Here is a 25,944-nt window from a genome sequence, read left to right on the forward strand (position 1 = left end):
CTGATATGAACTAATTATAATATGTAAACTCATAGACATGAAATATAAGTTACCAGGATATAGAATGAGGCTCAAGAATGGGGAGCGGTTGCTTATTATTAGCAGAATGTTCAACTAGGGTGAACTTAAATATTTGGAAATAGACAGAGGTGATGGTAGCATGTTGTGAGAATAACAGTGCTGAAAGGTGTGTGAAGGTGGTGGAAAGGGTAAGCTCAGAGTCACGCATGTCAACAGAAGGAAAGTTGGAGGTTAAAAGATGGGAATGTATAAAACAGTGAATCTTGTGGTGGACAATGTCTGTGATTAACTATACAAATATTAGAAATCTCTTTCATGAACTAGAACAAATATATGTCACTATAACTAGAGGTTAATAATAGAGAGGCATATAGAGAAAAAATATATACCTATTGCAAACTATATACTACAGTTAGTAGTATTTTAACATTCTTTCATCAAAAGTAACAAGTGTACTATACCAAAACCGTGAATCAATAGTGGAGGGGGGGTCGTGGTTAGGGATATGGGAGGATGTGAGTTTCCTTTCTTTGTCTTTGTTTCTTTTCTGGAGTAGTGAAAATGTTCTAAAAATTGAAAAAGAAATAATTGTGTTGATGGATGCACAGCTGTATGGTGGTGCCATGGGCAATTGATTGTACACTTTGGATCTTTAGATAGTTGTGTATGGTATCTGAACAATCTCAATAAAAAAAAATAAAAAATAAATAAAAATAATCAGGCCAAATCTAATGAAATAAGTCTTATTTTATAATTGAGAATAATCTTTTTGAGATTATCTTTGATCAAAAGAAGGGTGACTGTAAAGAAATTTTTTATTTCAATGGAAAATTATAGCACATTCCTGTGAGTCATCAGATTCTGTCCCTATTCATTATCTGAGCTATTTTATATTCCCTTTATAATCTGCAGATAACTACAAGGTTTTATTACCTACCAGTAAATTAGACTGAATCCTGTGATGTGCCATACATTATCTACCCTAAATGCCAGTCGGAAAGGGCTAACTTACTATCTTTTTTATACAGGGCCTCAAACTGACAAAAGAGGGTTAAGATCCCCAAACACCTGACCCACCAGAATACAAGGGTTCCCCTCTTTCATTGCATCATCATATCTTCCTTAGGAACACATGACCTAGAGCGAGCAGTTATAATTATACCTAAGGTCATAAAACAGAGCTTTAATGCCACCCTAAATGCCCTCCAGGCCCCTAGGCTGAAGTTAAAAGCCTAGCATCAGTATTCTTACAAGACGGGCTCCAGATACCTGACTGCCCATAAACAATGTAGCATTTAGGTTAAAAAGCCTTGCACAGTAATAAACAATCTAAATGTTTTAAAAGGCCAAGATAAGACAATTCATTATATCAGTTGGGCTCAAACATTTCAATACACAAAGGCTTGTCATAAGGCAGATGCTGTAACAGCTGCTAAAAAAACTTTTAGAAAATGCACTCCCACCTGGGAGTCATTTTACTGAACAGGTCATTAAAGCTCTAACTAAGGCTCTACAAACAAGTTGGCATTACCATTGTCCCTACCACCCTTAATCCTCTGGAAAGGTGGAGAAAACAAATGGCATTTTAAAATGTAAACTATCTAAATTAGCTGAGGAAACCCGGTTACCTTGGCCTAAAGTTCTTCCACTGGCCTTATGGCCATTCAAAGCACACCTTTGGGGAAAATGAACTTTCTCCCTATGAAATTACCACTGGAAGACCTATGTCAATTGGCCTCCATCTGAACATTGATCCTCGTACAATATGAGCCAATCAGTATTGTAAATCTCTAATGGTCTGTGCAAAAGGTTATCCCCAACAGAGTTGGCATCCTCATTGCCGGGCTCAGTGACCCAGTGGCTTTCTGTGGCAGGAACACGGGTGTTTTAGGGCCGATCAGATGTATCGTAACAATGTCTGAAATAAACACTGACAATCTCCACGAGCAACAGGTTCAACTTCTGGCAGAGATGTGTATTATTATTGATGAAAATGACAATAAAATTGGAGCTGAACAACTATATAATGGCACTGTGAACAACTGAATGTATGCTTTGTATGACTGCACAGTATGTGAATATATCTCTATAAAATTGAAAAAAATTATATATTTAATTTTTTGCAGGAGTAATATCCAAAATACTTAAAATGCACATCTATATGTATTGAGATGGAAAGTTGACTACACTATATGGCTGAAAATTAAAGCAGGTTACAGAGTAGTAGATATAATGCAATTCCATCTGTGTCCATACCTATCCATCCATCTATCCATCCATCTATCCATCCATCCATCCACCCATGAATCCATTCATTCGCAGCAACTGATACACCAAATTTTTACCAGTGGTTATCTATAGGGAATGTTTTATTAGAGTGGGAATGAGAATTTCACTTCTGATTTTATGAGCTTCTTTTACATTGCTTGAAATTTATAAATAGCATTCTTTAAGCTTTGTAACATTCCCATATTTATTTTTTGTTATAGCTCTGTTTCCCCATAGTGATTATCAATAAAACCCTTAAACAAGAAAAAGAAAAAAATTGGAGCTGAGACCGAAAAGAATTGTCAGCTGAATGAAAACACTGACAAAGGATTATTGCATCGAGCTTCCAGTGTCTTCTTATTCAACACTAAAATAAGCTTCTACAAGAGCAGAGATCAGATGCTAAAATTACCTTTCCAGGTTGTTTTATCAGTATTGTTGCTGTCATCCATTAAGTAATACAGGAGAACTTGAAGAAAATGATGCAGTTGGAGTAAGACGAGCAGCACAGAGGCATTTAAAAGCTGAATTAGGAATTCCCATGGAAGAGGTTCCTCCAGAAGAAATGAATTATGTAACACGAATTCACTACACAGCTTAATCTGATGGTATTTGGGGAGAACATGAAATTGATTACATTCTGATTATGAGGAAGAATGTAACTTTGGATCTAGATTCTAATGAGATTAAAAGCTATTGTTATGTAGCAAAGGAAGAACTAGAAGAACTGAAAAAAGCAGCCAGTGGTGAAATTAAGATAACTCCATGGTTCAAAATTATTGCAGAGACTTTCCTCTTTAAATGGTAGGATAATTTAAATCATTTGAATCAGTTTGTTGAAATTGAGAAAATACATCGAATGTGTAAGCAAGGGTGAGTAATTAGTAAAGTACTGAGAATTTCTATATAGTAAATGTAGCATTTTTTTTTAATTTGGTTCCCTATTCGGAAAACTCACTTGCTACATTGATACTTTTACAACTAGAATTTGGGTGGAGCAAACTGACTTTTATTTTTCTTTCAAATTTTTTTTTATTTAATAAAAAAAATATTCTCAAACATACGCAAATGTAGAGAGACTAGTACAATGAACCCCCCGTAGCCATCATCCAGCTTCAACAATGATCAATCCATGGCCAATCTTGTTTGTTTCACCTTTACATTCATGCCTGCGTTATTTGGAAGCAAACCCCAGACATATCATTTCAAATCTAAATATGTCTATATGTGTCTCTAAAAATAAGGACTTAAAAAAAACATAACAACACTAATACTAATATCCCTGAAAAAAAACAATAATTCCTTAGTGTCAGCCAAAATGCAGACAGTATTAAAATTCCCCGATTGTTACACTATTTTTTAATTGCACAGCTTGTTTGTTTTAATAATGTTGCTAATAAGACCCATATGTTGCATTCGTCAATCTCTCTTAAATTTCTTTTTTTTTAATTCAGTTTCATTGAGATATATTCATATACCACACAATCATCCGTAGTGAACAATCAATTGTTCACAGTACCATCATATAGTTGTGCGCTCATCACCACAATCAATTTTTGAACATTTTCATTACTCCAAAAATATAAAAATAACAATAACAATAACAATAAAAGTAAAAAAAAAGGACACCTAAAACATCCCATCCCTCCCTATTTTTCATTTAATTTCTGGGCTACTGACTTCTTAATTTTATTTCATATGCCCCATCCATATGCACCGTACTTTATAGAAGAAGACATGTATGAGACATTACTATAAAACAGAATACAAGAAAATTTAATCTGTTGAAAAACAGGCTCATGACAAACTTAAACAAATAAGTAAAGTTCTTCATTTTTAATATTTTTGTGATAAACATTTTCAGAACACTTGCAATATACTTTGCTATTTGCCAGATGCTTTATATATCACTGATTTCTTTTTTTAAATCATGGTCCAGAAAATGTGCAAAGAAGCTATTTGTGTGACTACCTAAAAACTGTGCTAATTAACTTTCATTATTAACAGATTAAACTAGTGGAGCAGATTCAAGAGAAATTAAATGGTATACATCCTAATCTCTATCATTGTAAATTGATTTTGTGGTTTAATTATTCTGGAATATCATTTGAAATTTAAAATAATCATTGCTTTTGGCAATGAGCAAGTGTTTATATTGATTAGGTTAAATCTTATAATAGTCTTGGCAGTTACCAAAGTATATGTTTTCAGAATTAGAGTGGGCAGAGGTGCTGCTCATAAAACGGGAATTGGGTCATACTCTATAACAGAGTTTCTTACCCTTGGCACTGTTGACATTTGGAGCCAGATCATTCTTTGTTTGGGGGGTTGCCTGGTGCATTGTAGGACATTAGCAGCAACCCTGGCCTCTACCCATTAGAGACCAGTATCACCTTCTCCCTTAGTTGTGACAACCAAAATCATGCCAGATATTGCCAGATGTCCCCTGGAGGTCAATGTTGTCCCCAGTCAAGAACCTCTGCTCCACAAAGTCAGGCCATATGATCGGGGAAAAACAAAAACAACAGAAAAAAGGCTAATGTTCAAGTTAAATAGACAAGTTATAGAATATGTGTACAGTAATATTTAAAAATACAGCTTAACTAATGCAGTTTTTTAAACTGTTACCATAGAGTTCTTAGATTTGAAATAGTAAGACATCTTTATAAATCCTATATAATAAAGGGAAAAAAAGTGTTTCTTACAAAGCTAAATGATACATACATTCAAAAGAAAAATTCATTCTTTAACCCTGTACACTATATTCATAATTTCAGATGACTGTTTTATGTAGAAAGTATTTATTTTATTATAAGTAAAAGCAATAAAAAAATAAAAACTTAAGACATTAAAAAAAAAAAAAAAAGGTTATCTCCAACAGAGGAAGGACACATTTCCAGACCTGCATCTCCCTCGGACTCCTCACAGCCTAAATTCCTGCAATTGGGTAGACTGGAAGCAACATCAACACAAAACAGCCTGAACTACTCGAAGGGACCTCTTCACTTCTGACACTGCAGTCAAACTAGAAGGGATTGAACCTTGGGTTCACGTCTTACAACCTTCCAACAATTGGACCTGTGACCAAACGGAGACCTATGACTAAAATTTACTAGGACAAGAAGCAGACGGCTTCACACGGTAGACTATGTTATGGTTTGAAGGCTTTATGGGCCCCAGAAGATCATGTTCTTAAAGCTAATCCATTCCTGTGGGCATAGACCTACTGTGGGTGGGAACTTTTGATTAGGTTATTTCAGCTGAGGCATGTCCCAGGTGGGTCTTAATCCTCTTACTGGAGTCCTTTAAAAGAGGATGAAATTCAGAAAAAGAGAAAGACACAGAATCTGAGAGAGAAAGCCACAGAAACCGAGAGGAAGCTACAGAAGCCAGAAGCTGGAAGCAATGAAACCTGAAGGGAAGCGAGAGACCATCAGACGCCGCTATGTGCCTTGCCATCTGACAGAGGAGTCCAGGTATCGTTTTGAAGATGAATTGATCTGGACATTTTCACAGCCTCAGAACCGTAAGCTTGTGAATTAACAAATCCCCATTGTAAAAGCCAACCCATTTTATGGTATCTGCATTTCAGCAGCTTTAGCAAACCAAAATAGACAACTTACACCCAAAATCACAGAAAAAGACCCCATGAATCCCTGTATTCCTGATATATTCCTTATCATAAATATTCCTGAAAATTATTGTTGTATTTCTACCGTTTCCAAACCCTTTTTGCACACCTTTTCCATCTTGCTTAGAAAATTCAACTACCAAAAATATTTAAACTCTTCTTCCTTGTCTGTTTCTTCCTCCTTGCCATGGCCTAGAAAGACAAGGCTGGCATTCGTTTTTCCCAGGCCATTGTAATCGGGGACATCCAACTGGTTGTTGAACCTGTCATCACAAATGACCGTGATCTCTATGTGATGCCAGAAACTCACGCTCAATCTCTCTCTCTCGTCTCTACTGAGTCAGGATTGCTACCCAAGGAGCTGGTTTCCCGTCTCACAGTGTACAAACATCAGGAAGGACTTACCCTGTGGCGAGGATAATGGCACAGCCATTAGCTGTGCACCCTTCTTCCCAACACGCCAGTCAACCTGGCAAGATGAAACAACTCCCAATATCACGAACGTGGCAAATGGACATTTCATGTATCCAGAGGTGTCCCTGAGATGACCTGACATCTCTAGGGGTGGGCTATACCCCTCCAGGGTTTATTTTTCTCTGTGGAGAAAACAAAACCTCTACCAGTTGGGTTCCTCCCGGCATAGGTCATTGGACAGTGCCGGGAAAATGCACTTCCGGATGCCTTCTTGTTCCCTTAGAAATTCATAACAAATCTAAAGCTTCAAACTGTACTACTCCACTTAATTTACATTCCCAAGCTAAACACAAATTGCCTGGGGGTATCACTGATGCCGAATAGGCCTCTGTCCTTAGACTCTTCTTGTCTTGGTTAGGAATGAAAATATAAGAAATTTATCTATAACAGTAGGAAAATTTGCTAATTCCATTGCAAAGGCTATTGCTGCACAACAAAAATCTTTAGATTCTTTAGCAAAAATTATCCTAAATAATAGAACTGCCTTTGACTACTTGCTGGTTGAGCAAGAAAGAGTTTATATTGTCATCGATCCCACCCGCTGTACTTGGATAAACACTTCCGAGAAGGTAGAAATGCAGGTACATGAAATAGTCAAACAAGCCACATGGCTCAAACAAGTAAGTCCTTCCACAAGATCACTTTTTGATCTCTTTAATTTCCATTAATTTGGGTCCTGGGATCTTTAGCTCAAAAGTAATCTCCATACATTGGGTATCTTACTACTCATATTAATCATAATAGTCTCCCAGAGTGCTATATCCTCTCAAAAGTTTTAAATGGTTGCATGCAGCCACCTCACCAAATGGTGTCCATCTGCCTATGTAACAGAGAAGTTAGGATTTAAGGGATGATTATGATTACTGGATCATTATATAGATGTTCCTTTTGCTTTCTAGTATGTTGGAGTAGACAGAGGGGAAAACCTGAAATCTCTGAACTGTAACCCAGCTTGATCTCTGATAATGATTGTATAGCCTTTATCTTGTGCCCTTGTGATTGTAAAAACTTTATGACTGACCTTCATTTGTACCTATTTTATCCAGTTTTTTTACTATAGAGTCTTAGGATCACTAAAGACAGCCCCAAATGTTTATTAATGAAGGGTCTTGGATAAGCCCAGAACTTACCCACCCCAAGTCCAAAGTTATCTTGATAACCAAAGCTGGACCTAACCAAAATGGGCCCACCTAACATGTGTAGTGGCTTAGATTTTAACCTACAAGTCACCTATATCTCATTATAATATTAAAAATTATGCCCATCATCATATTAAGGCTGCCATTTTCTTACATACATTCTGTGATTACACATGTAATCAATCGAGCATGCTCAATAATTAAATCACTTCTAATATGTCATATGGGGCCACTGTGCTCATTACCTAAAACCTGCACATCTTTAAATACTAGAAAACTATCAGAATTACTGCAATTTGGGGAGACAGATTTTTGGGCCAATAGGCCATCTGCTCTCCTGCTTTGCGCCTAGCAATGAATTCTTTCTCTCTGAAACCCCAGTGTCACAGGAATTGAACATTTGAGCACATCTGGCAAAGAATCTACCACCTATCCAGTAACACCTAGAACGACAAAGTTCAAAGAGTACAAAAACGTCCAACCTCTCAACATCTGTAACCTAGAGTTAATCACCTTAGGGAACCCTCTAGAGCCAGCAGATTGTAGCTGAGAGTGGCGTTAAAGTCTTAAATTTTGATCTCAGTTCTAGGCCTGGCCACAAGCCAGATCAAAATGGTGGAAACTGGTAAATAAAGTCTAGTGGACCCAACCAGAGACACTTAATTTGGGGACCCAGGGTCTGGGCTCCTGCTCCCTAGGGGAATGAGGTCCCACAGCACATAGCAGCCTGCATGACCAGGACAGAAAGTGAAGGTCATCAGACCTCCTCAGGGAAGAAAGCATGTGCAGGTGTTATCACAAACAAAGCACTGAAACTCCCCTCCCCTGATCACTGTTGATAACAAACCTCCAGACCCGTGTGTCACAAGACTTTGCTGAAACTCTGTTCTCATACCCTGCGGAATGTCTTTGTCCTAAACCCTTATAAACTGCCCTTTGCACTCCCCACCCTTGTGGAGTACTGACTTCCATTTCCCAGCTGGCTGCCACTGGGAAGAACCTTCTCCTGTGCATCAGTCCTAATAAACCCTTGCTGACTCCTTGCCTGGTGTGTTCTTTGGTCTTAGGGCTGTGTTGACCCAAACCCTTCAAGAGCTGGTTTGGAACACCTACATTAAGCCCCATATCAGCAAGACCAAAATCTAGGTAAGTTTCTGTTCCCTATAAATGCCTAGCTCACCAAGAAAACAGAATTTAAATCAGCCAATCAGCTATTGCCAACTTCCTCATTGCTAAGCAACTAACCATATTAGGAAATGTAGTCTGCAAATTTCCTCCCAATATACTCCCTTGTTCTGTCTATAAAAGCGCGTTGCTCTCTTTGATCAATGGAATTCCTCTCTACCTCTTAGCAATTGGAATCTCCCCAAGTCATGAATTTATTCAATAAAATTCTCTGAGCTCTAACCGAATTTTGCTCGTCTTTATTTTAACAATGTTACCACAATAAAATAAAATTTTAAAAAAGAATCCTTAACTTTCCTCATGTAAAATGGCTCCCAGGGCCCCCAGGCTTCCTCTGCCCTCCTCTGTACACTTTCTCCCTTGACCAAGATCAACTAGCCTTGCCCACACACACACACACATAAAAGGAACCAGCCCATGCCAAGTGCCCTAATCTCAATGCTGAGTTTTGAGTTAAGCAGCCATTAATTTTGGCCACACCCCAACCCCAGTTCCTACCACACGCTGCCTCACACCTGACTCACATTCTCAAAGTAGACTGTACACCATTTTTTCCATGCAATTAATTTCCAATACTAATTGGATGCCAATTGGCCCCATGCTCTCCAGGGCTACTGAGACCTAGAAGTCCATTTTACAATGTGGCTAGAAGGCTGAGCATGTGCCCAGAGCCAAGTGCCTGGAGGTGGAACAGGCAGCTGCAGGGTCCTTCTTCACCATCTCTGATCCTGCTCCTTCCTTTGAACAATTTTAAATCACTCCAAAATAATCCACTCCCTCTTCTGCACTCGGAATAGGGACCACGCAGCTATGATTCCTGATGACAGAATGAAGATCAAGCCTAAGAAATGCAGCCTTAGTGAAGTCGGTGCATTTTATACCATAAGAACAGCTTCCCCCAACCCTCCCCACCACTGCTCCCCATGAGTCCCTGCCCCTCCTCCCTCTGACCCTTCCAAACCCCAGCCAGGCCTGAGCCAGCAAGTCCCACAGCCACTCCCAGAGAAAGGTTAAGAAACAGGACGGACTGGTTCCACCCCTCCTCGCCCATTCCAAACCTTCTATTCCCCTGGGGCCTGGCACCCCACCCACCCACCAACACCTTCCTGCTCTACCAATTATTGGTCTCATTTGTGGGTCTTTCTTCACACTCAGGGCATCTGACTTGGACTCCTCCACCTCCCTCCTCCCCCAAACACCCCAGCTCAATACTAATGAAACTTAATTCATCACGTGTTCCCAGATTCCTAATATGAGCCACAACCCCACCCCACAAGGAGTCTGGTAAACAATTACATTGCACTGTGGTATAACTGTACAACACAGGAGTGGGCACGGCATCGCCGGTGCTGCAGGGAGAAGTGGATAACTATAATGGGCTTCCCAGGAGGGAGGACAACGGAGCTGGTTTTGAAATAGGAAAAACACTCACTACATAGATAGCTGTGTGAAAAGGAAGAGCATTTCTTCTCCATTCTTCCCCTTCCCTCCGCTTTCAGAGACTGATCTCTCCCATTTGGAGCCCAACTTTGTTTTGGACCTTCTCCATTAAATATTCTCATTTATTTTTGCATCTTCAATTTCTCCCTCTTTGCTGAAAAATGTCCCTCAGTCCAAATTATGCTCAAGTCCGCTTTACTCCTCTCACTCCTCCCTCTCCTCCAGCCCCCAAAATTGTGTCCTGACCTGGCCAGCCCTCCTGGATGCTCCCTTCTCTTTCCTCTCACTTTAAGGGGTATCTGTTCTGCCAAGGTCTCTACACTCATCTAAGACCCTCTGCTTTGGCTCTCTCCCTCGCTCCTCTGCTAGCCTCTGGGTCACCACCGGCCAAAGTCACCATCCCCTTGGGTTACCCTCCCCTGGTGTCCAGTCTTCCTCCTGCTTATCTGGCTGCTGCTTCTTTCTCTTCCACTTGCAGCTACCGTCTAAACTTTGTCTTCCCCAAGCATCTGTCCTGGGTCCTCTCAACCTCTTCAACCTCAAGGCTTCAAGTGACTCTCCAAGTCCACATCTCTGGCACACGACTGCCTGTGGATTCTGTCTCTCTGAACACCTTAACGGCATTTCAAGTTCAAGATGTCCAAACCAATCATCTTCTTTTCCAAATCTTTTTTTTTCCTTCTATCGAACTGTACATCCAAGCCACCTAGTCCCAAAACCTTAGTTATCTTTACTCTTCTGTTTCCTTGTACCTTAATGTCTGTTATTATGTCCTTCCAGTTCCACTCCAACCTTATCATCTCCTTTCAGCCCTCTTCTGTTGTCATTACTGCGGGTTCAGTCCACAGTACTTCTAGGCCAGTTATGGCAACCACTTCCTCTAAGCCTCCAGCCTTTCCCCACATTGTCCACTGTAAGGAAACTTGCCCTTAATAAAACAGATCCTCTAAGGTTGTAATGGCAGGAGAATGCCTCATAAGGAGAGGTGGGTCAACCAGGCAATGGAACCCTGACTTTCATTTCCCCAAATCCACCCCCACAACCTTAAGCACTTGTGGATGGCTTTAGGTGGTTATCATCTTCAAACATCTTAGCCCAGCACGACATCCTGAAACAGGTCCCCAGCTTCTACAGACATCCTGAAACAGGTCCCCAGCTTCTACAAGCTCTTATGCACAACCACAGTGGAATGTAAGATCAAGTTAGGGAAGGAGGCTGGAAAGCCTATCAGAGTATCTGATGTGTAAAAATGGCCACTCCAGAAGGCTGAGTCATCAAAAGAAACACCCACCTGTAATGGCAAAAGTCCTAAGGCGAAGAGAATTTGGGGGGAAGGAATCTGAGCCTCAAAGTCTCCCCACATCTCCTTACATGGAAATTTCCCTTCACTTCAGGATGAGTGTTTGCTTTTATCAAGGAAGCTGGAGCTCTCCTTATACCCACTTTTCATTTCTTTCCCCTATACAAAAACCCACAACAGCATCCAATGGCTTCCCAATGCCCAGGAACAGCTAAGTCTAAATCCTGGGTGTGCCACTCAAGGCACTCTGCCTTCTGTTTAAATGCAGTCTGCTTTTCCACCCCATTTCCCACTCCTCTCCTACATACGAAATTCAACTCTACTCCCCATGCTTTCGTTCCTACACGCTCTTCCTCATGTTGCCCCCTTTGTTTGGAATTCACTCATTCCACACACATGTGTGGAGAGGGTTGACTGTGCGCTCTGCTATGGGTTGGGGTGGACTTTTATCGTTCAGACTCTGAGTTCCACGAGGGCCAGCACTGCGTCTTCACACGCAGCACAGGACAGCTACCCAAGGTCAGTGATTACATGAATGAAAGAGTCAATGAACGCTTTGTTCCTGTAAACTTTCTTACACTTCTCTCGTATCCTATTAGCAACCGGTTCTTCAACAAGGTGAAGAAATAAAAAGGTACAAAGAAAATTGCTTCGAGACAAGAATTTGTCGTGCGAAGCCACAGCGGAGCCGGAAGCGTGACAGTGCAGCGGGGAACGCCCTTCCACGCGGGGCGCGGCTCTCCCCGGGGCTGCGCCCGCGCCCTGCCCCCACCTCGCCACAGGTCCCTGGAGGAGCTGGCGGCCCGGCCCCAGGCAAGCCTGGAGAAACAGGCCACCCCCGGCAGCCCTGAGGTCTGGAGAGCCAGAGCGGGGAGCCCCTCCTGCCTCTCTGAGCTCCGCCTTCCCGAGCCCAAACGGCTGGAGCGAGCCCCACCTGCACTCCACGTCCCGGCTCCGCGCTGGCCCGGCCCAGAGGCGGGGACGAGTCCCGGGAGCGCTTGGGAGACCAGCCAGTGACCCTGGGGGCACTCGGGCCGCGCCGCGCCTCGGTCTGCCCTTACCGTCCGCTCCCGGCGCCCCGGTCGCGCTGCGCGCCAAACTGAACAGCAGCAGGAACCGCAGCAAGCGGCGAGACGGGCGGCCCGCGTCCCGGGGCCCCCGGCCCATGCCGTCGCCTCCCTCCCGGCGCACCCGCGACTCCGCCTGCGGCCCCCGAGGCGCTGAGATAAGGCGGCGGGCGTCGCGAGGAGGGGGCCGGCCCGGCTGCTTCCGGCTGAGCGGAGGGCGCCGCGGGGTCCCAGGGAGGCCGCGGGGCCCGGGTCCTTCCTCCCGGCCGGGCCTCCGCGCCGGGAAGGGATCGTTCATGCGCTCGCTGATTCACTCATTCGTGCAGCTGCTGCGCGCCAGGTGCGAGGTGGGCACTGGGGACCCAAGAGCGAGCAGAGCGCCAGCTCAGGCCCTCTCAGGGTTTCCATTCCGCAGGGGACGTCAATCAAATAATGACACAGCTGAATGCAGACTCCCGGGCTGCGCTGAGAAGGAAACGTCTTCTGGGCGCCAAGCGAGTGTAAACTATAACAAACAGGGGCTTCAAGCGGTGTGGTCCTCCGGGAAGCCCCCTGGAGGAGGCAAAGGCCGCGGGGGGCGGGGCAGGAGGAGTGGGAACCTTCAAAGAGGTGAAGGAGAGCTCCACGGGCGAATTGAGGGGGGCGAGAAGCCACCGGCCATCGCCTTCCAGGGGCGACAGACATGCCCAATTGATGAGAGCTTAAGGGCAAGCAGAGCCCCGGTGGGAGAGGGTCTGGCAGGAGGTCACGCTGCTCCGGGGACACCCAGCCTGGGGCGCTAGAGAGGGCTTTGGGAGGCAGTTAAGCTAAGACCTGACGGATGGGAAGAAAGTAGGGGAGGAATTTTAGGGGTGAGAAAGGCATGTGCGAAGGGACAGAGACAAGAGAGTCTATTCTAGACATGGAGAAGAGGGCCTCCTTAGGTAGGAAGAGATGGTTGGGAAGGGGCATTGGGCTGCAGAGGGAAGTCCTCGGAAGCCAAGCAAAGGAGGTTGCCGAGAAGCTGTAACGGGAGTGACCTAGCAGGGAAGGCTCGCTGTCTGCTCTGTGGGATTGGAATTGGGGCACCGGAGGCAGGAAGTTACTCCTAGAGCTGCTGCAGAATCCAGGCAAGAGAAGACGTGTCCTGGACAGGGCATGGGCCATGAATATGCAGAGAAGTGGAAAATGAGAGCGGTATTTAGGCGTGGAATCCACCAGATTTTTTTTTCACTTTTCTTTTTAGAGCAGTGGTTTATTGACAGAAAAATCATGCAGAAAGTATAGAATTCCCATACTATCCACCTCCACCACCACCACCCACACACACACACACACACACACACACACAGTTATCCCTACTATTAACATTTTGCATTAGTGTGGTACATTTGTCACAATTGATGAACCAGTGTTGTTACTATATTATTAACAAAGTCCATTGTTTACATTGGGTTTCACTGTGTTGTACAGTTCTGTTTTCTTTTTTCAGTTTTTATTGTGGTAACATATAGACAACTTAAATTTTCCATTTTAACCACTTACAAATATACAATTCAGCTGTGTTTGTTATGTTCACAAAATTGTGTAACCATCACCACCATCCATTACCACAACTTTTCCATCACCCCAAACAGAAACTCTGAAGCCAGTGAGCATTCTCTCCCCATTATGCACCCCCACCCCACCACTCCACCCCCCAGGAACCTATAATCTACTTTCTGTCTCTATGAATTGCGTATGCTGGGTGTTTCATATAAGTGAGAGGCACAATACTTCAGTTAACACAGTATCTTCCAGGTTCATCCCTGTTACAGCAGTTATCAAAATTTCCATTTTGAAGTTCCATTTTGAAGGCTTTGATCTTGTGGTGTCTGTGGTGTTATCCAAGAGCAGGAGTTCAGATCTGAAGCTGATCTCCCCTTGTCTTACTGTGCCGGTATATCACACATGCACAAGCACACACACACACACACACACACACACACACACGCATGCATGCTGATATGTGTGTACATGTGAACACTCACGTCCCTGCTCCTTCTCCTGCAACCCCCTACTTCATCCCCTATCCCCACTTGCTTTCTCTCCCTACCATGAGCCTGCCCTAAATCTAACCAGGCACAAACACACCCATATAAGGGCTAAACTTGTGCAGCCCTAAAAAGAAGTAGTTAAAAATAAACTTGTTAGGCTCTTTTGTAGCAGGCTTTCTGGCAAATTATTTTTTTGTTCAACAAAGATAGCGGCCTGCTCTGGGAAGTATATGGACTGGGTGGGCGCGGCAGTCTCTTCTCCTATTATCTGGACGAGTTGTTGTTGTTATTAAGGCCAGTTCTGGTGATAATCAGGAAAAATTACCCAAAACTTGGAAATGGACAAAGTAGATTACTGGGTATATTTTCAGCAAAGGGCTGGGCATTGTCTAGTACCTTTTCCAGAGATTATCTGATTTTATAGTGTTGTTCACCTTTCACTAATTTTCTTGTTTTGTTTTGTTTTGTTTTTTAATTTTTATTAGAGAAGTTGTATGTTTACAGAAAAATCATGCATAAAATACAGAGTTCCCATATACTACCTGTTCCAGTTTCAAAATGGCTTTCTCCCAGGACATTCCTCTCTAGCAAGCTTGCTCCTCTTCAAAACATCACTCACAGCTGCACTCAGTTCCTTCTCTTTGAGGCAGCACGTTTATATGGCTCCACTGATCAAGGCCCACCCTGAATGGGTGGGGCCATGCCTCCATGGAAACATCCAATCAGTTATCACCTACAGTTGGGTGGGGCGCATCTCCATGCAAACAACCTAATCCAAATGTTCCAACTTAATCCCCACTATTATGTCTGCCCCACAAGATTGCATCAAATAATATGGCTTTTTCTGGGGGACATAATACATTCAAACCGGCACACTACCTATTATTAACATTTTGCATTACTGTGGTACATTTGTTATAACAGATGAAAGAACATTTTTATAATTGTACTATTAACTCTAGTCCAGGGTTTACCCTAGGGTACACTGTTTGTGTTGTACAGTGATATAAAATTTCTTTTTTTTTTAATTTTTATTCTTGTAACATATATACAGCCCAAAATTTCATCACCACCATCCTATACCAAAATTTTCCATCATCCCAAATAGAAACTCTATGCAATTTAAGCATTAACTCACCATTCCCTACCCCACTCCAGCCCCTGGTAACTTATGTTCTAGATTCTGACTGTATGAATTTGCTTATTCTAATTATTTCATATCAGTGAGATCATACAATGTTTGTCCTTTTGTGACTAGTTTATTTCACAGAACAGGAGATCGTCAAAGTTCATTCATGTTGTTGCATGTATCAGAGCTTCATTCCTTTTTACAGCTGAATAATATTCCATTGTATGTACATACCACATTTTTTTAACCATCATCAGTTGACGGACAATTGGGTTGCTTCCATATTTTGGCTATTGTGAATAATGCCGTAATGAATATCAATGTGAAAATATCTGCTTGAGCCCCTGCTTTCAATTCTTTGGGGTATTGGGATTGCAGGGTCATATGGTAGTTCTATATTTAACTTTCTGAGTAACTGCCAAACTGTCTTCCATAGCAGTTGCTCCAATTTACAATCCCACTAACAATGAATGAGTGTTCCTATTTCTCAACATCCTCTCCAACACTTGTAATTTTCCATTTATTTAACAGTAGCCATTCTAGTGGGTTTGAAAAGCTATCTCGTTGTGGTTTTGATTTGCATTTCTCTAACAGTTAATGATGTTTTAGTTTCTGAGGCTGCTTAAAGTTGATACCATGAGATGGTTTGGGCTTAAACAATGGGAATTTATTAGTTCACAAGTTTACAGTTTTGGGGTGGTGAAAAAGTCCAAATCAAAGCATCATCAAGGTGATGCTTCCTTCCCAAAGGTCAGTTGCTGACAATCCTTGGCTCCTCTGCCACATGGCAAGACACATGGCGGGCATCTGTTGGTTTCTCTCTTCTTTTCCAGGTTTCCTTGCTTTCAGCTTCTTGCTTCCTTGACTTTCTTTTTCTCTCTCTGCATTCATTCCCTTTATAAAGAATTCCAATAAGAGGATTAAGACCCACCCTGAAGGAAATGGGTCACACCTTAACTGAAGTAGCCATGTCAAAAGGTCTTACTTAAATGGGCCCACACCCACAGGAATGGATTAAGTTTAAGACTATGCCTTTCTGGGGTACATCATACAGCTTCAAACCACCACAGATGTTGAGTATCTTTTCGTGTGCTTTGTGGTCATTTGTTTATCTTCTTTAGAGAAATGTCTATTCAAGCCTTTTCCCATTTTTTAGTTGGGTTGTTTGTCTTTTTGTTGTTGAGTTGGAGGATTTCTTTATATAATCTGAATATTAATTACTTACAAGGACAAGTAATTTCTCTCATTTGTAGGTTGTTGTTTTACTTTCACGTCAAAGTTCTTTGATGTACGAAAGTTTTTTTTAATTTTGATGAGGTCCCATTTATCTATTTTTTCTTTTGTTGCTTGTGGTTTGGGTGTAAAGTCTAAGAAACCACTGCCTAACACAAGGTCCTGAAGATGCTTCCCTACGTTTTCTTTTAGGGGTTTTATAGTTCTGGTTCTTATATTTAGATCTTTGATCCATTTTGAGTTGATTATTGTATGTTCTGTGAGGAAAGGGGCCAACTTTATTCTTTTGCATATGGCTATCCAGTTTTCCCAGCACCATTTGTTGAAGAGACTATTATTTCCCAATGGAACAGACTTGGCACCCTTGTGAAAAATCACTTGGCAGTATATGTGAGGGTTGATTTTTGGACTTTCAATTCTAGAGATCCATTGATCTCTATGTCCATCCTTGTGCCCATGCCACACTGTTTTGATTACCGTGGCTTTGAAAAATGTCTTAAGATCGGGAAGTGTGAGTCCTCCAACTTCATTCTTCTTTTTCAAAATGGCTTGGGCTCTGTGAGGCCCCTTACCGTTCCATATAAATTTGATTATTGGCTTTTCCTTTTCTGAAAAGAAGGCTGTTGGAATTTTGATTGATATTACATTGAATCTGTTAATCACTTTGGGTAAAATTGACATCTTAACAATATTTAGTCTCCCAACTCATGAAAATGGAATATCCTTTCATGTATTTATGTCTTCTTTGATTTCTTTTAGCGATGTTCATAGTTTTCTGTGTACAACTACTTTACATCCTTGGTTAGATTTATTCCTAGATATTTGATTCATTTTGTTGCTGTAAGTAGAATTGTTTTTCTTGATTTCTTCTTCAGAATGTTCATTACTAATGAACAGAAACATTCCTGATTTGTACCATGCCACTTTTGCCCCGAGGATAAAACTTCATTCTGTAAATGACTCTCAGGTTTTGAAATCTAATGGACTTTGCCCTGTGGGCTTTAGGAACTGTTTTGGTCCCTTAAACCCTGTTTTCCTTTCAGTTTCTCCTCATAGCAATGGGAATGTTTATCCTATGATTGTTTCCCCTTTGCATATTGGAAGGAGATAACTTGTTCTAAGTTTCACAAGTCCACAGCCAGAGGGGAATTTTGCTTTAGGACAGACCACGCCTGTAACTGATTTTTTTTTTTAATTCATATTTATTGAGATATATTCACATACCATGCAGTCATACAAAACAAAGCGTACATTCAGTTGTTTATAGTACGATTATATAGTTCTGCATTCATCACCAAAATTAATTTTTGACATTTTCATTACCACACACACACAAATAATAAGAATAATTATTAAAGTGAAAAAGAACAATTAAAGTAAAAAAGAACACTGGATGTCTTTTTTTTTTTTTTTTCTCCCTTCACCCATTTTTCTACTCATCCATCCACAAATGAGACAAAGGGGAGTGTGATCCATATGGCTTTCCCAATCATATTGTCACGCCTCATAAGCTACATTTTTATACAATTGTCTTCAAGATTCATGGGTTCTGGGTTGCAGTTTGATAGTTTCAGGTATTCACTGCTAGCTACTCTAATTCACTAGAACCTAAAAAGGGTTGTCTATATTGTGTGTAAGAGTGCCCACCAGAGTGACCTCTCGGCTCCTTTTGAAATCTCTCTGCCACTGAAGCTTATTTCATTTCCTTTCACATCCCCATTTTGGTCAAGATGTTCTCCATCCCATGATGCCGGGACTAGATTCCTCCCCAGGAGTCATATTCCACGTTGCCAGGGGGATTCACTCCCCTGGGTGTCACATACCATGTAGGGGGGGAGGGCAGTGTTTTCACCTGCCAAGTTGGCTTAGCTAGAGAGAGAGGGCCACATCTGAGCAACAAAGAAGCATTCGGAAGGAGGCTCTTAGGCACACTTATACGGAGGCCTCGCTTCTCGTTTGCAGCAACAGTCTTCCCAAGGGCAAGTCCTGTGGTAGAGGGCTCAACTCATCAAACCACCAGTCCCCTATGTCTGTGAGCACATCAGCAACTATCAAGGTGGGGGAGCCCAACACCCCTACATTCTCCACCAGCTCCTCAAGGGAGCTCTGCATATTTTTTTCATTGTTTTTTTTTTTTATTAACTTTTTTTAAAATCAACTATATCAAAACAAAAATTAAAAAAAGCATACAATTTAAAAAAACATTTCAAACAAACCATAACAAGGGAGTCCAACATGTTCCTACTCTACCCCAAGAAAATAACCTAATATAGCAACATTTCTGTGAACTTGTTCCTATCATACCCATCAGAAATTAACAAACCATAGTCATTCCTGGGCATTCCCAGAAAGTTAAATTTACTCACGATAGCTTAACTGTTCTTACTGGGTTATTGTTCCTCCTTCATTAATTGCTCTCTATCACTAGTTCCCCTACATTCTACATTATAAACCATTTATTTTAGGAGTGTGTTGTTTAACCTCCAGGTGTTTGTGAATTTTCTAAGTCTCTGATGGTTATTGACTTCTAATTATATTCCATTATGGTCAGAGAATGTGCTTTGAATAATTTCAATCTTTTTAAATTTATTGAGGCTTGTTTTATGTCCCAGCATATGGTCTATTCTGGAGAAAGTTCCATGATCACTAGAGAAGAGTTTGTATTCTGGTGATTTGGGATGTAATGTCCTATATATGTCTGTTAAATCAAATTCATTTAGCCAATTGTTTAGGTTTTCAATTTCCTTATTGGTCTTCTGTCTGGTTGATCTACCTATAGGAGAGAGTGATGTGTTGAAGTCTCCCACAATTATTGTGGAAGCATCCATTGCTTCCTTTAGTTTTGCCAGTGTTTCTCTCATGTATTTTGTGGCACCTTGATTGGGTGCATAGACATTTACGATTGTTATTTCTTCTTGCTGAATTGCCCCTTTTATTAGTATGTAGTGGCCTTCTTTGTCTCTCATAACATCCTTGCATTTAAAGTCTATTTTATCTGACATTAATATTGGTACTCCTGCTTCCTTTTGGCTGTAGCTTGCATGAAATATTTTTTCCATCCTTTCACTTCCAATTTCTTTGTGTCCCTGTGTCTAAGACGAGTCTCTTGTATGCAACATATTGATGGTTCATATTTTTTGATCCATTCTGCCAATCTATATCTTTTAATTGGGGATTTTAATCCATTTACATTCAACATTATTGCTCTGAAGGCATTTCTTGAATCAGCCATCCTATCCTTTGGTTTCTGTTTGTCAGATATATTTTTCTCTCTCTCTCTTATTGTCCTTTAATGAACCAATATTGAATCTCTTTAACACTGACCCTTTCTCCATCTCTCTCTCCTTTCTTTGTTTCTCTGTCAGTAGGGCTCCCTTTAGTATCTGAAGTAGGGCAGGTCTTTTATTACCAAAATCTCTCAGCATTTGTTTGTCTGTGAAAAATTTAAGTTCTCCCTCAAATTTGAAGGAGAGCTTTGCTGGATAAAGTATTCTTGGTTGGAAATTTTTCTCTCTCAGAATTTTAAATATGTCATGCCACTGCCTTCTTGCCTCCATGGTAGCCACTGAGTAGTCACTACTTAGTCTTATGTTGTTTCCTTTGTATGTGGTGAATTGCTTTTCTCTTGCTGCTTTCAGAACTTGCTCCTTCTCCTCAGTATTTGACAGTCTGAAAGAATATGTCTTCAAGTGGGTTTATTTGGATTTGTTCTATTTGGAGTTTGCTGGGCATTTATGCTTTGTGTATCTATATTGTGTAGAAGGTTGGGGAAGTTTTCCCCAACAATTTCTTTGAATACTCTTTCTAGACTTTTACCCTTCTCTTCCCCTTCTGGGACACCAATGAGTCTTATATTTGGATGTTTTATTTTATCTATCATATCCCTGAGGTCCTTTTCAAATTTTTCAATTTTTTTCCCCATTCTTTCTTTTGTTCTTTCATTTTCCATTCTGTAGCCCTCAAGGTCACTGATTCATTGTTCAGCTTTCTCTAGTCTTGTACTGTGAGTATCCAGAATCTTTTTAATATGGTCAACAGTTTCTTTTATTTCCATAAGATCATCTATTTTTTTATTTACTCTTGCAATTTCTTCTTTATGCTCTTCTAGGGTCTTCTTCATGTCCTTTGTATCCTGTGCCATGCTCTTCTTCATGTCCTTTATATCCTGTGCCATGATCTCGTTGTTTGTCTTTAGTTCTTTGATTAATTGCTCCAAGTACTGTGCCTCCTCTGATCTTTTGATTTGGATGTTTGGGTTTGGGTTATCCATATCGTTTGGTCTTTTCATATGCTTTAAAATTTTCTGTTGTTTTTTTGGCGTCTTGGCATTTGCTTTACTTGATAGGGTTTGTTCTAGTTTGCTAATGCTGCTGGAATGCAAAACACCAGAGATGGACTGGCTTTTATAAAAGGGGGTTTATTTGGTTACACAGTTACAGTCTTAAGACCACAAAGTGTCCAAGGTAACACATCAGCAATCAGGTACCTTCACTGGAGGATGGCCAATAGTGTCTGGAAAATCTGTTAGCTGGTAAGACAAGTGGCTGGCATCTGCTCCAAAGTTCTGGTTTCAGAATGACTTTCTCCCAGGACATTCCTCTCTAGGCTGCAGTTCCTCAAGAATGTCACTCCCAGTTGCACTTGGGATATTTGTCCTCTCTTAGCTTCTCCGGAGCAAGAGTCTGCTTCCAACGGCCATCTCCAAAATATCTCTCATCTGCAGCTCCTGTGCTTTCTTCCAAATGTCCCTCTTGGCTGTAGCACACTCACTCCTTCTGTTTGATCTTATATAGTGAGCCAGTAATTTAATTCAGACCCACCCAATGGGCAGGCCAACACCTCCATGGAAATTATCCAATCAGAGTCATCACCCACAGTTGGGTGGGGTGTATCTCCATGGAAACACTCAAAGAATTACAATCTAATTAACACTGATAGGTCTGCCCACACAAGATTACAACAAAGATAATGGCATTTAGGGGGACACAATACATTCAAACTGGCACATTCCACCCCCTGGACCCCAAAATGACATTCTCTTTCCATATACAAAATACATTCATCCAAGAATATCACAGAAACTTAAATCATTTCAGTAACAATAGTTAAGTACAAAATTCCATCAAAATCAATTATAGGTGTGGTCAGTCCTAAGGCATAATTTTCCTTTAGCTGTGTATCTGTGAACTTAGAACAAGTTATGTGCTTCCAATATACAAAGGAAGGACAGTCATAGGATAAACATTCCCATTGCCATAAAGAGAAACAGTAAGGAAAACAGGGTTAACAGGACCAAAAAAGTTCCTAAAACCCACAGGACAAAGTCCATTAGATTTCAAAGTCTGAGAGTCATTTACAGAATGACATTGCATCCTTGGGGCTTGAGAGAGCTGGAGTCTAACCCTTCCTAAGGGCCTTTGTGGCAGCCCTTTTCCCTCCAAATGCTTGGGTGAGTTCTCCAACACATCCTCCACACATCAAAGATAATGGCATTTGGGGGGACACAATACATTCAAACTGGCACAGGCTTCTTTTAGGATATGTAGAATTATTCAAAGACTAATTTCTAATTTGTCAGATCTACAGCTTGGTGGTGTACATTTTCTCTAACTAACCAGCAGATGGCATCCGCAAGTCACCTATTCCCCTCAAGTCAGTTCTCCCCAACTTTGTCTTTGTAGTGTGTGGGGATCTGATTCTTGTGGGGTCCAATTGGTGCACCAAGTTTGGGTGTGTTGTTGGTGCTGTCCGCCCTGAATGTGGGGCATGTGTCTGAGCAGTTAGGGAGGTAGGGCAGTTTTAATAGTCAAACCTCCCAGATGTTCCTGAAGATTTAAGGCTGTTGCAAGAGTCTAAACCTTCATTTCAGTCTCTCCACAGATTGTCTCTGCCACTCACCCACAAGTCCTTGGTATTGGCGTATGGTCCCTGGGATTTCCGAGTGGGTTCCTCTTCCAAGCCGTGCCCTTCTAGGGCCTCTGCTGAAAGAAGATTGTGCTATGTCACAAGTGTGCGCTGTCCCTCAAGGGAAGTTCTGGGTTACCAGGCCATGTAGGTGCATTCCCAGCCTGCTGTAAGGATGGTTGTATGGGGTGTGTTCATTTCCCCCGTTTCACACAGATGCACCTTCCCAGCTCCGGGACAATTAGCTGTGGGTGCCCAAAAGGCTATTGTCCATGCCTGATATTGTAGCAGGTGCTCATGTTGCTGGAAACACTTCCTGTCGCACTGGGTTTTTTGGCACAGCTCTGGGCTGTGGCTCCAGCGCCAGGCAGGAGCATTCCCAGCCTGCCGGGAAGATGGCTGCAAGGGATGTGGTTATTTTCCCCTTTTGGCTCACCTCTGCCTGCCTCACTCCGAGACAATCAGCAGCGGGTGCACGAAAGGCTATCGTCCACACCAGACACTGAGGCGATGGCACAGCCTGTTCCTGCCACGCTTCATTGTACAGTTCTTGCTGCCACATCCACAACCACTTTTGGGTTTTTTAAAAAAGACCTAATCTGCCTCCAAACACCAACCCATGGTTTCCCCACACCACAGCATGGCTGCCAGATATTCAGCAGGCTTACTTACTCATTTCACCAAGTGCACAGTCCCTGTGGATTTAGCAGAACTTGTCCAGCTGGTGCATTGCTGGAACTGGTGTTCTGGGTCAGTTTCTGGCCTTTATCTAGTATTTTTTATGGAGGTGTTTTTTTGCCCTGTCTCTCCTAGCCGCCCTCTTAGGTTCTCCCCCGTAACTGATTTTGATGGGATCTTGTATTTACTTTTTATTACTGAAATGATTTAAGTTTTTGTGATATTGTGATGGGATGAATCTATTTCATATTTGGAAAGAATATGTTTTTCTGGAGTCCAGGAGGTGGAATGTGCTGGTTTGTATTACGTCCCCCAGAAAAAGCCATATTCTTTAATGCAATCTTGTGGGGCAGACATATTAGTGTTGATTAGATTGGAATTCTTTGATTGAATGTTTCCATGGAGATGTGACCCAATCAAGTGTGAGTGAATCATTTGATTGGATAATTTCCATGGAGGTGTTACCCTGCCCATTCAGGGTGGGTGTTAATTGGATCACTGAGGTCATATTAAGGAATTCAAACCTCAGAGCAACTGAGAGTGACATTTTGAAGAGGAGCTGCAGCTAAAAGAGGACAAAACACCCCAAGAGTGACATTTTGGAGAATGCCATTTTGAAATGCAACCTGGGAGCAAGCAGATGCCAGCCACGTGCCTTCCCAGCTAACAGAGGTTTTCCAGGTGCCAATGGTCTTTCTCCAGTGAAGGAACCTTTTGCTGACGCCTTACCTTGGACACTTTATAGCCTTAAAACTGTAACTTTGTAACCAAATAAACCCGCTTTATATAAGCCAATCCATTTCTGGTGTTTTGCATTCTGGCAGCATTAGCAAACCAGAACACCACTTTTGAGAATTCATTTATTAGATCTAGTAGCTTTGTTTTGGATTTTCCTGAATATTCTGTGTATATGATCATGTCATCTGCAAATAGGCAAAGTTTTACTTCTTCTTTCCAGTTTGGATGTATTTTATTACTTTCTCTTGCCTAATTGCCCTGGCTTGAACTTTCCAGTACAATGTTAAATAACAGTACATATGATTTGTAAAAAGTACAGGAAAAAAGTTGGAGGTTGGAGAGTATAGGAATAGTGTTTGTGTATCCTATTGAAGTTAAGTTGGTATGAAAATAAAAAATGATTGTTATATATCTAGGATGTTAAATTTTAACTCCATGGTAACCATAAAGAAAATTTATCAAAAATATATCCAGAAGGAAATGAGAATGGATTCAATATGGTAGAATACCAAAAAAAAAAAAAAAAAAAAAAAAATCAAATAAAAATGAAAGTAGGCATTAACAAAAGAATTGAGGGTCAGAAAAGGTAAAGACTTGCAAAGATCAAATAGCAAAATGGCAGAAGAAAGTCCTGCATAATCAGTAGTGACTTTCAATGTAAATGGATTAAACTCTCCAGTCAAAAGGCAGAGACTGGCAGAATGGATAAAAAAGCATGACCCAACTATAGGCTTTCTTCAAGGGACTCACCTTAAATACAAAGAAATAGTAGGTTGAAAATGAAAGGATAGAAAATATATATATCTTGCAAGTAGTAACCAAAAAAAAAAAAAAAGAAAAAAAAAGAAAAAGCTGAGGCAGCTATACTAATATCACATAAATAAAATAAAATCAAAAACTGTCACAAGGGACAAAAAAGGTCATTATTTACTGTTAAAGGGGTCAATTCAATAAAAAGACATAACAATTATAAATATATATATGCACCTAACAACAGAGTCTCATCATATATGAAACAAATATTGATAGATTTGAAGGGAGAAATAGATGATTCTACATTAATAGTAAGATACTTTAATATACCACTTTCAGTAATATTTAGAACATCTAGAGAGAAGATCGATAAGAAATAGGAGACTTCAATGATACTCTAAACCAACTAGACTTAACAGACATGTATAAAACACTTCACCTAGCAGCAGCAGAATACAGTCTTCTCTAGTGTATATGGGTCATTCTCCCAGATAGACCATATATTAGTCACAAAACATATCAATAAATTAAAAAACATTGAAATCATACAATGGATCTTCTCTGATTACAATGGAATGCAGCTAGAAATAAATAACAGAGGGAGAAGTGGAAAATTCGCAAATGTATGGAAATTAAACAATGTACTCGTAACCTATGCATCAAAGAAGAAATTACAAGGAAAATATCTTGAAGCAAATGAAAATGAAAACATGACCTACCAAAATTTATGGGATGCAGAAAAGGCAGTGCTGAGAGGGAAATTTATAGCTCTAAAAGCTTACATCAAAAAAAGAGAAGAAAGTTCTCAAATCAGAGACTTAACCTCTGGAGGATCTAGAAAAAGAAAAGTAAACTAAACCCAAAGCAAGCAGAAGATAGGAAACAACAAAGATTACAGTGGAGATAAATGAAATAAAGAATAAAAAACAGTACAGAGAATCAACAAAACCGAAAGTTGGTTCTTTGAAA

At 41.0% G+C, this 25,944-nt stretch overlaps 1 protein-coding gene and 1 pseudogene across 5 annotated transcripts in view; one reads left to right on the forward strand and one right to left on the reverse strand.

The window, feature by feature from the left end:
• The window catches only part of SUSD1 (sushi domain containing 1), a 177,539-nt gene extending 164,215 nt beyond the window's left edge, over nucleotides 1-13,324 (reverse strand). For 2 of the 5 annotated variants that reach the window (XM_037797037.1, XM_037797038.1), the window contains exon 1: nucleotides 12,520-13,322. In XM_037797037.1, the coding sequence (XP_037652965.1) occupies nucleotides 12,520-12,823 (304 nt within the window). In that variant the 5' untranslated portion in view covers nucleotides 12,824-13,322. Of the gene's footprint in view, nucleotides 1-12,519 lie in introns of all 5 variants that reach the window. The other 3 variants (XM_037797036.1, XM_037797035.1, XM_037797034.1) reach the window with 3 other exon arrangements.
• Nucleotides 1,912-12,475, forward strand: LOC119505089 (annotated as a pseudogene).
• Nucleotides 13,325-25,944: the final 12,620 nt, after the last annotated feature.

This window comes from Choloepus didactylus, chromosome 10, assembly GCF_015220235.1.
Source record: "Choloepus didactylus isolate mChoDid1 chromosome 10, mChoDid1.pri, whole genome shotgun sequence".
Classification (NCBI taxonomy): domain Eukaryota; kingdom Metazoa; phylum Chordata; class Mammalia; order Pilosa; family Megalonychidae; genus Choloepus; species Choloepus didactylus.